We start from the raw sequence: 17302 nt of genomic DNA, 5'->3' as shown, positions 1-17302 counted from the left end.
TGCTTTCTTTAATTTGCATATCCCAGTTTGCACAAATTTGTTATATTGATCTATCTATCTATCTATCTATCTGTTGCCAGACGCCATAATCCTGTAAGGGGTGGCCATTTGACTTTGAGTTATTTGTTTTACGGGGAGGGGCACTAACTCTCTACCAACCCACTTGCTGACATGTAGGGAGCATGTATGGTTTGGTTATATGGTTACCACCCAGCACTGTAAATGGTTTCTTGGCCTACCACAACTGGTATGTAGGCCAGTTCTTAGGTATTAATTCTTAAATCCGATGTGTCAACTAGGAGTTAAGCACCACCAAGAACTTGTCTTTATTATTATTATTATTATTGATTGTCAAGGGGATAGAGTCACTTTCTCAGAGGCCAATAGTATCAACAATTCAGCATTAATGAGTAGTTAATCTCCACTATGAACTATTGAGAAAGTTTATAAAATTCTTGTCTTTCGAGAATCGATGAAGTAAGCCAGCATAAAGTAAAATTTACTAGATTTCACAAGTCAGTTCCTTGTGTCAGCTGATAGATATATATATATATATTAGCATTTTATTCGTAATTCCACTTCCCCCTGTGACATCTGCCGACCTCGCCAAGATATTAACTACTAGCTTTAAAGTTAACAAAATAATACTCATTCACTCTTTGCTAGGTATTAGTTATCATTAAAGTTTATCGGCACTACCTTACTGGTGGTTATTGATTCTGCTTTATTAATTTTTATGTAAAAGTTTTCCCAGTCAGTTGCATTTTTTTTTTTTTTAATTTCTTTACTAGGGTAACTAAATAAAACTAATCACCACCAGCCTGTGCCCATATTCTTTGCTTTTGATTATTAGCATTCCTCTGCAAAACAGCATTTAGTATGTCAGTCTGTAGTCCACTCAGTCTAGTTGAGGTAGCATCATGGCTACTAGTATATATATACAGTATACCTGTACAGGAAGCCAAGGATATGGGGCTTACTGATCCTCAGGAAATTAAAGACTGTGTGCTGTCACGGTACAGTTATGAACAGCAGTGTGAGGAAGCCCATGAAGAGCAGAAAATTCAACATGAACACGAGCAAGAACAGCGCGAGGAACATGCGAGAGAATGTGAATACGAGCGAGAACAACCCGAATATGAGCATGCTGAACGCGAGGCACGTGAGAAGCACAAGCTTGAGGTGCTGAAACTCAAGTGAGACTCCTTGGTTTCAGGCACATCTGGTGCCGCCGACCCGAGCTTCATGAGTGCTCTCCCAGCACATGTTCTGGCAACCCCGTGCCTCAAGCCTCCTTCATACAAGGAAGGCGAGTGAATCGAGCCATTCGTAGCTCGTTTCAAGGACATGGAGCAACTGTACCAGCTGGATGAGGCAGCTAAGTGACTCCAGTTTCTTAGCTTGTTTGAGGGCTCTGCCCTTGATATTCTCCACAAAATTTGTGGAGACAATCTCGCATATGAGATGATGAAGGCCGCACTCATCAAAGCGTATGGTCTCATGGTTGACGATGCCAGGAGTCAGTTCATGAGGGCGCGTCTTCAAGAAAAGGAGACTGCTTTCCAGTTCCTCGACCATCTCACTGCCTACTTAGAAGAGTGAATGGAGAAAGATGCGACCCCTCGCACACGAGAGGGAATAATCGACCTTATGCTGCTCACACAGCTAGAAAAGTCATGGCCTGCTGAGCTTATGGCTCAGCTTAAGATTTGTCAGGTAAAGGATGCCAGCCATATAATGGAAAAGGCTGATGTATTCTTCACTGCATATGGGCACCAAACTTGTAAGCAACAGACCTGGAACAGGAAAGATACTGCCAAGTCTGGGAAGCCATCTCAGACTGAACCCCAGCATCAAGGCCATTCTCAGAATAATGGCCATGGTCCAAACAAACCACAGAAGAAGGACCAGGGGCAGAATATGCAGAATCCCGATTGGAAGAGGTACAAGCAGTACCCCAAAACCAGCAGCAGTATCCCAAGCAGCAGCAGAACAAGGACAAACCATGTAACACTCAGTCAGGACAATCAACTTTAGTGTTTCATAGGCAGGAGGCAAATGCTGCATTAATACCCCAACAGCAGTACAGCGCTGCTGTTCCCACCAGTAAAGGTACTTCCCCACAATTCACGACTCCCCCTCAGACAGTGAGCCCTTCTCCGCAGGTGGTCAATGCTCCAACTCCCCAGATGGTGAGTACGACCCCTCAGGCATCTAGCACTCAGGGCGTCACATTTTGCAGAGTTGTGTGCTATGCAGCCATATCAGTGGCTGGCCGCTTCCTCCACAGGCCCTCCCACAGGTAAAAATGCCTTCCTTGTTCAGCCAGGGTTTGTGGGAGGCATTTCTGTAAAGGTCCTGAGAGACAGTGGTTCCTCAGGTTGCTCTGTCAGGCAGAGTTTAGTTCAGCCTGATGAGTATACAGGTAAACACAGCCAAGCACAGCCTATTGATGAATCAGTAAGATTGTTCCCTGAGGCACGTATCCAGGTGGCATCTCCCTTTTACATTGGTTCGACAGTTGCAGTTGTCATGCCAGAACCTTTGTTTGACCTTATTGTAGGTAATGTACCGGGTGCCAAGTGTACTTGCACTGTAGACGTTACCACACAGACTTCGGTTGCAGTAACACGAGCCATGGCCCTGCTGACCATTGCATCGCCGCAAGATCTGATTTGTAGTCAAGATGTTGTCCTGGAACAACAGTCTGACCCGACACTTGCTGTTGTGCGGAAGAAACAGGAAGGTAAAGTGATTAAGTATTCATGGGGAGGTCAAGCCAGGTTCCTTCGTAAACAAGGACGGCTGTACTGTGAGTCACAAACACCCCAGGGCGAGGTTCAACTGCAGTTTGTCCCGCTAAATATCACCAAGCAGTGTTAGAATTGGGTCATTGTTCAGCGTCAGGAGGTCAAATGGGCAAAAAGAAAACCCAAGGCTGTATCCATGCTGACTTTTTCTGGCCAGGAATGGGACAGGGAATAGTTAGGCTTGCGCGTTCCTGCAATGTGTGTCAATGTACCACCAAACAGGGACATGTCCTTCCTGCGCCGTTTGTATCCATGCCTATAATCTCAGTCATTTGAAAGGGAGGGCAGTGGCAGTGTAGGTGCAGACATGATGTCTCACCCATTGGCCCCACAGGACACATTATGTCCAGGGCCTGTACATACATATGTACCGTAGGTTAAGGGGGAAGTTCGAGAACCCCGCAGAGGCATTCCGAGGCAGTGTCTGAATTACCTTGTGGTGTGTCTCGAGCTGTGGGCCTCTCTGAGGATTCCTGGAGAATACACATTATCCATATGAGTGTTCACACCCACGTTTGGTGTTAAAATATGACCTGCCTGAGTTTGTGTAGGGATTCTCAGCTTGCCGATACTAGTCGTAAGTGTTAATAGAGATATAGGTTTAAGCAATAAACTGGCTGTTCTGAGAGATTTATGCAGTCCAAGGACTAGCACGTTTCCTGGTTAATAATGTAGGTTTAACCAGTAAACTGCTTGTTCTGAGAGGTTTATGCATTCCAAGGACCAGTGTGTTTCCTGGTTAATAATGTAGGTGTAACCAGTAGTCTACAAGGGTTCTGAGAGATTTGAGCAATCCAAGGACTACGTTTCTTGGTTAATAATGTACCCAATAAGAAAATATCGGCGTACCTTTTGTAGCATATGCACTGACTACTAGGCAGAGAGAAATCCACTCACTAAATGTAGTGCTGCTCTCAGGTGTCTGCCCTGCCCTCTCCTCCATCCTTCTTTCCTTCCATCATCTTCTGTCTTTCTTTCCTTCATTCTTTCCTCGTCTTTCTGCCTACGGGTGATTTTACACTCCTTCTTCTGTCTTTCATTCCTTCATTCTTTCCTCTTCCTTCTGCCTGTGGGTGACTCTACACTGAGTGACAAGCCAAATGGTTTCCTGTACACCAGGAAACCATTTACTACGCTGGGCGGTAACCATATAACCAAATTTTGGCGCCTGGTGGTTTAGTGGGTAATTATTGTGCTCCAATCGGATTGAGCCGGTGAAGGTTTATATCCAAGGGGTGGTTGGGGTTTATTGCTCACGTAATGCCACTCGGATGAGTGAGGTTGGTCACTCTCATCTTAAATGTCAGGACCAACTGCCTAGCCCCGGGCTCCTATGCTCCTCATGGGGCAATGCAGGATTGGATGATGGATGGATGGATGGATACAAATTGTTTGTCACATCAACACTTTTGATGCTCCACCTTGATTGATTTCGCAGGTACAGTTGGCGGGTATAGCAGTTTTGCCATCCAGATCAGCTGATCATCTCTGCCACATGCTGCTGCCCTTTCTCTTCTGCCTCATTGTCTCCATTTACTGTTAATTTGTATTATATCATTTTACACATAGGTACAGTTACACTACAACTGTCACACTACACTGTGTATTACGTACACCACGCTACATAACAATTAGTTGTTAATGTAAATATACCGAACTTTCACTCAGTTGGACCTGAGTACAGGATTGTTCACCGTTGTCACGGAGGTTTTGTCCCTCAAGCTCGTTTCTATTAATGTAAATAGGAGGTTTTTACGCTCATTGGCAACTGTGATTTCTCCTGTAACAGGATAGTACACACACCACTGTGTGAATCTTGTGCGACTGAGTTAGGATGTAAGTATTACCTACTGTTAAATTTTCTGTGAAAAATTTCAGTTTGATGGGGTGTAATGTCACGAATTAATTCGCGACATTGTGTTAGTATTATATTGGGAACATGTGAAGAATGTTGAAATCCGTAGTTTCGCTTAGTCCGTTAACTGCTTGCTTTTGCACTCAGATTATAACGAGTTTTCATAACCTTTGTCACTGTTTCCATAAGTGACTGTATAGACAGTGCGCTTCACTGAGCGATAATATTTGTGTAATTGTCGTTCCCACGCACTGCTTCTCAGACCATTGAGTTGAGCTGCGCCCATTTCTCGTGCCTTTGTGCCCAGCTTGGTTACATTCGTCAGTTCGTGTTGGACAGCCATGGGAGTAGGAGTCGTTGAGTGCAGTGCTGAGCAAGACCTTCATTGCAGCGTCTAGTCTCCAGTAGTTCATCAATTTCCCGTATCTCCCCACCGAGTTGGTGATTGGTGGTAGTTGGACCTTAGCAGTTAGAGATGCCCAGCCTCTTCGCAGCTATACCTCCCTTCCCTCCACTGACTAGAGTTTCCGTTCTTTTTCCTAGGCTTAAGATTCATGAGCTATTTGAGTGTGAGTGAGTGAGTGTATTTCCTTTGTTTTGATATTTGAATGCACTTTGAGATTCTTGTAACGTAAATTTTTGTTGTAATTAATAAATTTACAGTTCCTTTCTTTGAACTTAATGTAAATGTAAAATCATGTTTGATTTCTCCACATTGTGCTTTCTTTAATTTGCTTATCCCAGTTTACCCAAATTTGTTATATTAATCACAACTGGTATTTAGGCCAGTTCTTTGGTATTACAGTAATCTCTCCACTATCGAATGTAATAGTGCCAAAGGCATGTCCGGAAAGTGGTCCTGTCCGGAAAGTGGGCCCCTGGCTCCTGGACTAGTACTTAAGGACCCTAACCCAGCCTAACTTTGAAAGCCACCTAAATAACTCCCTACTGGACATGCATAGCACATATTTAAATCTATTTAAGACCCTATTCACACCAATAATGGACGTAAAGCATGAAATAAATGAAAAGGAACCGAAGAATGAGGAATTAGAAGTGGCTGTACCTCAGCCAGGGTACATACAACATGTCGTGGCTGCCTTCTCTGGCTTTGGCAGTGGTCAAAATGCTCTTGAAGCACATACAGTAATCCAGTGTTGTGCTGCACTTACAATAATTCTTTGCACTGTGAGGTATAATTGTTTAACACAGCACATTGTTAATTGCACCACACCAGTTTCAACTGCCAGTTTCAACCGCCAGTTTGCACTCCACAGTTAATCCTTTGCGCTCTAAATTCTAATTTCTTAACACTGCACAACACTGTAAATTCCTGTGTGGTTTAGTGGCGAGGTATTGCAGTTTATTCACTGTTTATTCACAAAAAACGAGCACATGTGGCTTCCATTACGATAAGCATCTGCTCTCAATCAGAGTTAGGCTATGACTGTTGATGATGGGATAACAGAGTTGCCAGATCGCAATGGCCACATTACCAAACTTCTCAATTTTCATTACCAAATTTAACTTTTCATTACCAAATTAGTAAAGCTAGCATTTATTCTTCACTAATTATATACACAAGTGGAAATACATGTAATCACTCTTCTTATAATTAACAGCATGTTGATTATTTTCACATTATATAGGCTAGCATATTAATCAGAGAGCAAACAATCCACCATCTCCATCCTGTGTATCCTCACACGTGTGAAAAATCCGTTTGGTATTGCATTATTCTGATTCATTACCAAATGAATTTTTCATTACCAAATTGGCCCACATTTGGTAATGAAAAATACCAAATGGCAACCCTGACAGGGAGGGAGGAGGGAGGAGGAAGGAAGGGGTGAAGGATCCACAGTGTAACAGCTGTTAGGCGCCGCACGGCAATTTCAAATTACGGGTGGAAAAAAATTCGGATTTTTTTTTTTTTTTTTTTTTTTTTTTTTTTTTTTTTTTGTTCCGAAGGTCCAGGCCCACAATGACCGGTAAGTGGGGTGTCCGGAAAGTGGGGGTCCGGAAAGTATGGGGATTACTGTAATTCTTAAATCCGTTATGCCAACTAGGAGTTGAGCACCAGAAAGAACTTGTCTCGATTATTGTTATTACTGATTGTCAAGGGGGTAGATTCACTTTCTCAGAGGCCAACAATATCAACAATTCAGCATTCGTGAGTAGTTAGTCTCCACAGTGTACTGTTGAGAAAGTTTATAAAATTTCCTTCTTTAGAGAATCGGTGAAGTAATCCGACATAAAGTAAAATTTACTAGATTTCACATCAGTTACTTGTGTCAACTGATAGATATATATACATATATTAGCATTTTAATCGTAATTCCACTTTCCCCCGTGACGGGTTGTAAATGAGGTGCAAGGTAGGGCAGTGGATGAGAGGGTGGCTTTAATGAATAAGGGTGAGGTGTGGAAGATTCCGATGTTGCTTTTTGCTGATGATACAGTTTTGTTGAGTGAAGATGAATGGGAGTTGCAAGGTTTGGTGAATGAATTTGTGACAGTGTGTAAGAAGAGGAATCTGAAAGTTAATGTAAACAAAGTAATGGTGTTTGAGAGGAGTGAAGTCACAGAATGCACAGTGAGGTTGGATGGTGAGGATATGGAGAATGTGAGTGCATTCGAGTACGTGGGTAGTGTGATGAGTAAGGATGGACGTTTGGGGGATGTAGTACTTGAAAGGGTACAGCAGGGAAGTAAGGTTGTTGGGTCGCTGAAAGTGACGATGAGAAACAGGGAGGTGAGTATGGAACTTAAGAAGTCACTGCATGGTAGTATTGTGATACTTACCCTGACGTATGGAAGCGAGGTGTGGACCCTGCTAGAGGGGAACAAGTCAAGAGTGAGAGCAGTAGAAATGAGTTACCCGAGAGGAGCATGTGGAGTGACATGGAGGAACAGGTTGACGAATGAAGAAGTGAAAGAACATTGTGGGCTGGATGTGGATGTGATATAGAAAATTAGGAGAAATACACTGAGGTAGTTTGGACATGTGGAGAGAATGGAAAATGAAAAGCTGACTAAGAGGGTGTGTGTAGGTGAAGTGGAGGGAGGGAGAGGAAGAGCGAGGATGAGGTGGAGAGATGGAGTTGAGAGGTATATGAGGGAGGGGGGGAGTGAGTTGGGGTGGAGGGTAGTCAAATGGTGGATGACAGAGTGACTTGGAGGCGTTTTGTCTGCGGCCACCCTTTGCAGGACTAGGGCATCAGGCTGCAGATAGATAGATAGATATACAGTACTGTAAGGGGTCCCTTGACCCCACTGAACAGCATTGTTACATACCAAACCAAGGTCCGATAGCTGTATGGAGAGTATCCAGTTACCTACCAGAAAAAATAGTTGAATACCAGACCCATGCCCAATATTTCTTCTTCTTTTCATTTTTAACGAGTGAAATAAGGACCAACATTAGGTCCATATTGTTTATTGATATATTTCAAGAAACACGGGCCAAACCCATACAGTATTGAATTATTGATGTCTTGTAACCTGCTGTATGTAGAGCACCTGCTGGTCCAGTTTTTCATACATACTGACTCTAGATCTGGTATAGTGGGTCCCCATCAGGCATCTTATATAATGAACTATCAGATATACTGTTCACATTTTCCTCCAATTAGTCCATTATAATGAGGTCTCACTGTAGTTTCCTTATTTGTCTGGTTATCTCTTCTTTCATGCAGCTTCACACTCTTCTGTCAGACAGATCATTTCAATTCCACTCACTCTGGAAATGTGTCATTTCAGCACAGTCTAAGCTTCACTTCTTTTTATTAGAATGGAGATCAGTATACTGTCATCCAGTGACTACATCCTTGCCCTCCTTTCTCCCATGTCATTGCCCTCAGTATATCAACAACCCTTCTTCCCTGCAGTAAGCATTCTTGCATCATATCTTTTAAACTCCCATCCTTGCTCATCACTCTACCAAAACATTTGAAGATGGTCATGGATTGATGTAGGGTGATGAACATATGAATTCTGTACAGTTAAGGAAATTGTAGGTGGTGGCGACCGTCATCCACTCACTTTTTGTAATGTTGCCTACTCCTTCCTTAGCCTTAGCATTCTTTTTCTGTGCCTGCCCTCCTCTCTTCCTATTTCTCCCATCTTTCCTGTCACTCCTTATTGCTTCTTTACAGGTGGCTTTACATTGAGTGACAAGCCAAATGGTTTCCTGTAAGCCAAGAAACCATTTACAATGCTGGGTGGTAACCATATAACCAAACCATACGTGCTCCCTACGTGTCAGCAAGTGGGTTGGTGGAGGGTTAGTGCCCCTCCCTGTAAAGCAAATAACTCAAAGTCAAATGGCCACCCCTTACAGGATTATGGTGTCTGGCAATAGATAGATAGATAAGGAAATTGAGGATGATGATAATGATATATGTTTTATTTGCAGATGAGGTTGTTGTGGCAGCATTGGGACCGCTTACAAACCTGGCACTTGCGATAAATCTTGATCCCTCTTTCACATCCAACCTTTTAGGCTTGTATGTGATGGGTGGCAATACAACTGGTATGATATTTTAATAATTTTTTATCTCTATCTATCTATCTGTCTGTCAATCTGTCAAGCTATCTGTCTGTAATGTTAACCCTCCTGACATTGAGAGGGCTTTCCTATGATGCTAAGGGATCTTTGTATGCAGCATGTGTTAAGAATGTAATGCCATATGGTGGTGAGACCTGGCAAGTAAAGGAAGAGGATATTTATAGGCTCAGATGTACAGAAATGACAGTGATTAGATGGATGTGTAGTGCATCCTTGAATGTGAGGCCTAAGGGAGCCAGGACTGTGATTGAAGAGTTGAGGGGAAAGATGGGACTTGAATATGTTGGCATCATGATGAGGAGGGGTAAATTGAGATGGTTAGAACATGCTGAGAGGATGGAGGATGACAGTTTGGTGCGGAAGGTGAGAAGTGTGAACACTGTCATTAGGGTTGTGAGTGGCGGACCAAAAAAGGCCTGGGATGAGGTCAGTGTTACCTCAGGGATAAGGGATTGAATAGGGAGGCTACCAGACTGAGCAGCATGGAGAGCCGCCATTAGATGACTAAGGCCGATGCATGCAAGCATGTTGGAATCTTCATAAATGGTAAATGATATATGTATATATATTTATATACATATATTATATATATATATATATATATATATATATATATATGTATATATATATAATATATATATATATATATATATATTTATGTATATATATATATATATATACAGTATATATATATATATATATATATATATATATATATATATATATGCATATATATATATATATATATATATATATATATATATATATATATGCATATACAGTGAGTCCTCGAAATACGAAAACCCGAAGACGAAATTGAATAATATAGGACAAATTCCACAGTACGAAAATATGTCTCGATGATACGAAAATCGATACTCGATACGAAAGGAAATGCAGGGATAGTCCGATTATCCAGACTATATGATGTGAAGAAGTGCCTGAATAGTCTGAAATCACGATTAATCTGGCGGAAACAAAACACAGGCACTGTTAGACTGATTTATTTACCAGTAAATGTACAGTGAAAGACATAACTATCTTCCCAGTTCAGTCTGAAGAAAATTTACACCAGGCGAAATACAATTAAAAACCAGTTTCTACTAGTGCGTGTTTCAAATGGTTTGATTTTTCCACACTCTGTTTGTCAGACTTTGGGAATATACTTGTGTCTTTCATTGTACACTTGAAGCAATTCAATTCATAATCCTCCAGCTTGTTTCTGTAATTTTTTGACAACTTTCAATTTGGCAAATTACTTTTTCTTGCTGAAAAATTTCCTCCCTGTTATTATCGTCACTTTCTCCTACGATCGTTTCCAGCGCAGTGGAAGACACTCAACGTGCTCAGAGGTGGATATCATTTCCCAATTTCCCAACTGGAGGTTAGGTTAGGTTAAAATTATTAGGTACAGATAAGCTTGGTTAGGCCAGGTTTAGTTAGACACTTGGGGAAGAACAGTCCTTTCCGCCATTATGTTAACGAAATGAACAAGAGTTGTCACACCAGAACAACTAAAAATGACGGGGAAACAGATATAATAAGTAATGTTTACTGTATGTACCAACCCAGAAATAATCTGAAAAATATAACAGACTATCAGGAAGAACTGATTTGGTAAGGTGCTTTTACTGCTTAAAGTAAAACGTATGTTTAGCCCCCTCAGTGGCTGTGGGTTCAGATATTTGCATGCTCCTGTGGTCAGCCTTGGGACCATTTTTTCAAAGTTCTAAAATCAATTTCTTTTTCATATATATGTGAAGAGACTCGTCTGGCACACCTGGCCTTTTTTTTTTTTTTTTTTTTTTTCCCCTAAACCCAACCTGTGATTTGCTATAATTCATGTAAGAATTAATAACATTAGGATGCGTGTTACATCAGCATGTATACATCGGCTGAAACATCTGGGACGAAGTGAACTGTGAGCACCAGACTGCTTGAGGTGGTAGAGTAGGGTAGTGTAAACACACCAGAGACCCTCATTTCCATCCCATAATTGCTCGCAGTTTTTTATAGCTCACCCTAACTCAACGTCACTGACGCCAGTATAGTAAGGCATTGTTCAGGGCCAGCAACTATGAAAGCTATAATGGAATACAGTATTGTTTGTATCAGTCCTCTCTCTTTCACACATACACATAAGAACAAACAAAAGAATGAGCAGTAAATGTACACTAATTCTAAGGAGCAGAAATAACTGTGCTCAGTCGGTCCGAAATATACTGGGAAGAGTGATACCGAACGAAGAATGTGGAACTGAATGCTAACATACGAGAACATGTGGGACGAAAGAGTAATTTTTTTCTGATTAGCAAACATTTTTGTTCCATATCATCTCTTAAAATTGTGAAACCCATAATCTTTTGTGTAAGCATACAGCTTAAAGACCTTACCAATTAAATTCATATTCCTCTAGTTTGTCTTCTATACATTTCTGACTATTTTGAGTGTGGTAAATTATGTTCTCTTGCTGAAAGAAACTTACTGAAAATTAGGGCGCATGTAACATAAGCATATTAAACATTGGCGAATACATCTGGAGTGAAGAGAATGCCTGACTGTTGGGATGGTGGAGTAGGGTCATGTACACTAACCAGTGACCTTCGTTCCCTTCCCCTAATTGTTCGCAGTTTTTTATAATGCCCTAACTCAAAATCATTGACACCGAAACATTGAAGTGTTGTTCAAGGCCGGCAGCTATGAAGGGGTTAATGGAATACTGTATGAAAAATTCAAAATTTGCGCGGTGCATAGCGCCGCTCTCGCTTGCTGAGAGAAAACGAACTAACCCCTCTCTGGTAAACAAATTTTCGCATGCTTCTCAGTTAAGTCCACATCCCTCCTCTCCTCACAGCCTTGCTGTACGTGGATATTTTCATAGCCCTTCACCTTTTCGTATTGTTTCGCCATGCCTCCCAAGCGCCCTGCATCATCTCCAGCATTGGGGGAGCCCGCTGCAAAGAAGCAGGAGCACCGTATTCTAATTCTGGAAAGGAAATTGAAAATTATAAGACCCCATGAGGAGGGGCAGGGAGTCTCGGAGATTGGGCGTGCTTTAGGCCTTGCTGTTTCCACCATTGGACTGTGACGAAGAGAAAGGAGATGTACAAGAATGCGGCCACCTCCTTCTCTACAATTGTATACAGGTATTGCTTACTTCTTAATACGGGGGGGGGGTGAAGTTTAGGTAGGGTCCGAGGGGGTCAAAATTTCAAATTACGAAAGTTTTTTTTGGTCCCTATCCCTTTCGTATATCAAGGACTCACTATATATATATATATATATATATATATATATACAGTAAAAGTCCCATTATTCGGCATCTATGGGACCGGGATGATGCCGAGAAATTGGATTTGCCGAGTAATCAAAAACCTACCCACTCAGTACCTTAAATATAATGGTGAACACTGTCATCACCACTTATGGTATTACAACTGTGTTTGGAGGGAGTACTGTCTACTGTACAATACTGCAATCAATACAGTACTATACCTGAATCTGAAATATATATATAAATTAGTGAACATATACAAATGTAATGACACAGTAGGCCTACAAGTCAGATAACACTTCCTGGATGGCTGAAATGATACGGAATATTACGTACCAGCTTAGTACATCACTTGTATTGGTGAACTCATGACTACTTATATTATTACATATATGTTTGGAGTGAGTACTGTATACAGTATTTTTTCTGAACGCAAAATAAAATAGTCGGAAAATTTCATAACATAAAGTGAAGGAATATGAGTTGGTAAGGTCTTTCTGATGAAAGTTAAACGTACATTTAGCACTCATTCTTTTGTTCTTTTTTTTGTTTACATGTGAAAGGGAGAGTATTGATGGAAACAGTAATGTATTCCATTAACCCCTTAATAACCTCCGGCATTGAACAACCCTTTACAGTACCGATGTCAGTGATGTCGAGTTAGTGAGCTATGAAAAAACTGTGAACAATTGTGGGAATGGAATGAAGGTCACTGGTATGTTTACACGACTCTACGCTACGATTCCAAGCAGTCAGGGGGTCAGTTAATCTCAGATGTTTTCGCCCATTTGGTAAATGCACCGTAACTTTGTAATTTCTCCCGTGAATGATAGCGAATCATAGCATGGGTTTAGGAAGCTAAATAACACATTGTTAGGTGTGCCAGACGATTATCTTCACATCTTTTAAGAAAATGGAAAAAATTTAATCCCTTTCTCAGTACATAGAGTAAATTCTTCCATTCTTCTGAAATAAATTTATTTTTCTTGAAGATGTGAAGATAATCGTCTGGGTCAGTTAATCTCAGATGTTTTCGCCCATTTGGTAAATGCACCGTAACTTTGTAATTTCTCCCGTGAATGATAGCGAATCATAGCATGGGTTTAGGAAGCTAAATAACACATTGTTAGGTGTGCCAGACGATTATCTTCACATCTTTAAGAAAATGGAAAAAATTTAATCCCTTTCTCAGTACATAGAGTAAATTCTTCCATTCTTCTGAAATAAATTTATTTTTCTTGAAGATGTGAAGATAATCGTCTGGGTTACGTAGCATTGTGTTATTTAGCTTCCTAAACCCATGCTATGATTCGCTATGAGTCACGGAAAAATTGATAAAGTTATGGTGCATTTACCAAATGGGCAAAAACATCTGAGATTAACTGACCGCCTGACAGCTTGGAATCGTAGCGTAGAGTCGTGTAAACATACCAGTGACCTTCGTTCATTCCCCATAATTGTTCAGTTTTCTTATAGCTCACACTAACTTGACATCACTGACATCGGTACTGTAAAGGATTGTTCAGTGCCGGAGGTTATCAAGGGGTTAATGGGATATACAGAGATAGCCCGATTATCCAGGCTATATGGTGTTAAGGGGTGCCCGATTAGTCCGAAAGCACGATTAATCCGGCGGAAACAGCACACAAGTACTGTACTGTTAGACTGATTTATTTACCGGTAAATGTACACTTTAAGTACCAGAAAGACCTTTCCAGTTCAATGTATATTCCTCTAGCTTGTTTCAGTATTTTTCAGACTATATTCAGTTTGGTAAATTACGTTTTCTTAATGAAAGATTTCCTCCAAGTTATTATCGTTACATTCTAAAGCTGTACCTACGACTGTTTCCAGCACAATGGACGAAACTCATCGTACCCAAATGTGGACTTCATTTCCCAACTTCCCAACTGAAGATTAGGTTAGGTTAAATTATTAGGTGCAGTTAAGCTAGGTTAGGCCAGGTTTAAACACTTAGATTAGAACAGTGTCTTCTGCCATTACGTTAATGAATCAGAGTCGTCCCACCAGAACAGCTAAAAACAGATTTAACAAGAAATGTTTATTTACCTAACCCAGAAATCAGAAAAATATAACAGACTATCAGGATGAACTGATTTGGTAAGGTGCTTTTACTGCTTACAGCAAAGCGTATGTTTACCCTCCTCAGTGTTCGTGAGTTCAGAAATTTTTGTGCTTCCGTGGTAGACCTTGGAACCATTTTTTCGAAGTTATAAAGTCAGTTTCTTTTTCTTATAGATGTGAAAAGACTCGTCTGGTACACCTGGCTTTTTCCCCTCCTCCCTAAACCCATCTTGTGATTTGCTATGATTCATGAAATTAGGGGGCATGTTACATTAGCATTTAAACAAAATTAGAGTTCATGTTACTTTAGCATTTAAACATATCGGCGAAACATCTGGGATGAAAGGACCGCCTGGCTGTTTGGGATGGTAGAGTAGGGTCTTGTAAACATACCGGTGACCTTCGTTCCCTTCCCATAATTGTTCGCAGTTTTTATGGCTCTCCTTAACTCAGCGTCACTGACACCGGTACAGTAAAGCATTGTTCAAGGCTGGCAGCCATGAAGGAGTTAATGGAAGGGGTTATTGTTTGTATCTACTCTCTCTTTCACACATACACGAACGAACAAAAGAATGTGCAATAGATGTACACTTAACTGTAAGGAGCAAAAATAACTGTATGCTCTGTTGGTCCGAAATGTGTTGGGAAGCGACGTCGAACAAAGACTGTGGAACTGAATGCCACCTTACAAGAACACATGAGATGAAAGTATTTTTTATTAGTAAACATTTTTGTTCCATTTCGTCCCCTATAATTGTGAAACTCATAAATTTTCGTCCAATCATATAGCCTAATAACCTCATCAATTCAATTCATATTGCTCTAGTTTGTTTTCTGTATTTTTCTGCCTATTTTGTGGGTGGTAAATTACCTTTCACTGAGATTTCCTCTCTTATTATCATAACGTTCCTTAAGCCTTATCTACGATTGTTTCTGGCATAATGGAAGAAACTTACTCATAATTAGGGTGCATGTTACATCAGCATTTAAACATATCGGCGAAAACATCTGAGATGAAGTGGCAGGCCACCTGACTGTTTGAGATGGTAGAGGAGGGTTGTGTAAACATACCAGTGACCTTTGTTCCCTTCCCATAATTGTTCACAGTTTTTTATAGCTCTCCCTAACCCAACATCCCTGACACCAGTATAGTAGAGCATTGTTCGAAGCTTGCAGCTATGATGGGGTTAATGGAATGCATTATTGTTTGCATTAATACTCTCTTTTACACATAAAGTACACTTAAGAACGAACAGAAGAGTGAACAGTAAATGTAAGAGGAAGAAATAACTATGCTCTGTAAGTCCGAAATGTGTTGGGAGGCGCGATATCTAACAAAGAATGCAGAAATGAATGCTAACTTAGGAGAACACGAGTAATTTTTTTTTTTTTTTTTTTTTTTTTTTTGCGGACATTCTTGTTCCATTTCGTTCCCTAAAATTGGGAAACCCATTACTTTTCCTCATAGCATACATCCCAAAGACTTCACCAATTCACTTCATATTCCTCCAGTTTGTTTTCTGTTCTTTTCTGTTTTAAGGGTAGTAAATTACTTTTTCTTGCTGAAAGATTTTCTCTTTTATTATCACGTTCTTTAAGCCGTACCTACGATTGTTTCGGGCATAATGGAAGAAACTCATTGTACACCAAAGTGGATTTAGTTTCCAAATTTCCCAACTGGAGCCCAGGTTAGGTTAAATTAGGTTAAATTATTAAGTAGTTAAGCAAGGTTAGGCTAGGTCAGGTGTATCAGTTGCCTCACCAAACTCCACCCTACCACCCTTGTGATCGAGTTGTGAGCAGGAGGTGTGGGTGGGAGCAGGGTGAGCAGACTCTCTCTGGTTTACCCCTGCCTCGCTCCCAAGCAACTGGATGCTTCCTGTTTAAACCGGAGCTGTCATACGGATAATTCTGTGTACTACTGCACCACTAAACCTTTCGGTCACGGCCCGGATATACCGAAAGCTGGATAATCCGAGCCTGGATGATCAAGCTTCCTCTGTATTACTGTTTGCATCAATACTCTCTCTTTCACATTAAACACAAAAACGAACAAAAGAATGAGAGCTAAGTGTACGTTTAACTTTCATCAGAGAGACCTTAGCAACTCATATTCTATCTATCTATCTATCTATTGCCAGACGCCTCAATCCCGTTTGGGGTGGCCACAAACAAATCGTCTCCAAGTCGCCCTGTCCCCCGCCATTTCACTGCCCTGCTCCCAACTCACACCCCCCTCTCTCATATACCCCTCCACCCCATCCCTCCATCTCATCCTCGGCCTCCCCCTCCCTGTTCCCCCCTCCACCTCTCTCACATACACTCTCTTCGTCAGTCTTTCACCCTCCATCCTCTCCACATGGCCAAACCACCTCAGTGTTTCCTTATAACGCTTCCTATCACTTCCACATCCACACCTCAACGCTCCTTTATATCCTCATTCGTCATCCTGTCTCTCCATGTGACTCCACAAGCTTCTCTTAAATAAGTCATTTCCACTGTTCTCACTCTTGACTTGTGTCCTTCCAACAACGTCCAAGCTTCACTTCCGTATGTTAGAGTTGGTGTCACAATACTGTCATGTAGTAACTTTTTCACTTCCATGACTGCCGAAATGTTGAAGGCCTCAGGCGATATAGGGATGAGTTTAGTCACTGACCTGATAAATAGGATTATTTATGAGTGTGTTGTCCCAGATGATTGTCTGA

At 41.1% G+C, this 17302-nt stretch overlaps 1 protein-coding gene across 1 annotated transcript in view; it reads left to right on the top strand.

Moving 5' to 3' along the window:
* The window catches only part of LOC145390263 (uncharacterized), a 355704-nt gene that overhangs the window by 11105 nt on the left and 327297 nt on the right, over positions 1–17302 (top strand). The window contains exon 3 of the mRNA XM_080265244.1: positions 9083–9199. Within this exon, the coding sequence (XP_080121370.1) occupies positions 9083–9199 (117 nt within the window). The remainder of the gene's footprint in view (positions 1–9082; positions 9200–17302) is intronic.

This window comes from Coenobita brevimanus, chromosome 14, assembly GCF_032717465.1.
Source record: "Coenobita brevimanus isolate Jiangsu-jjx chromosome 14, ASM3271746v2, whole genome shotgun sequence".
Taxonomy (NCBI): Eukaryota; Metazoa; Arthropoda; class Malacostraca; order Decapoda; family Coenobitidae; genus Coenobita; species Coenobita brevimanus.
Note: the sequence above shows the minus strand (reverse complement) of the source record. Positions and strands in the feature narration are given on the sequence as shown.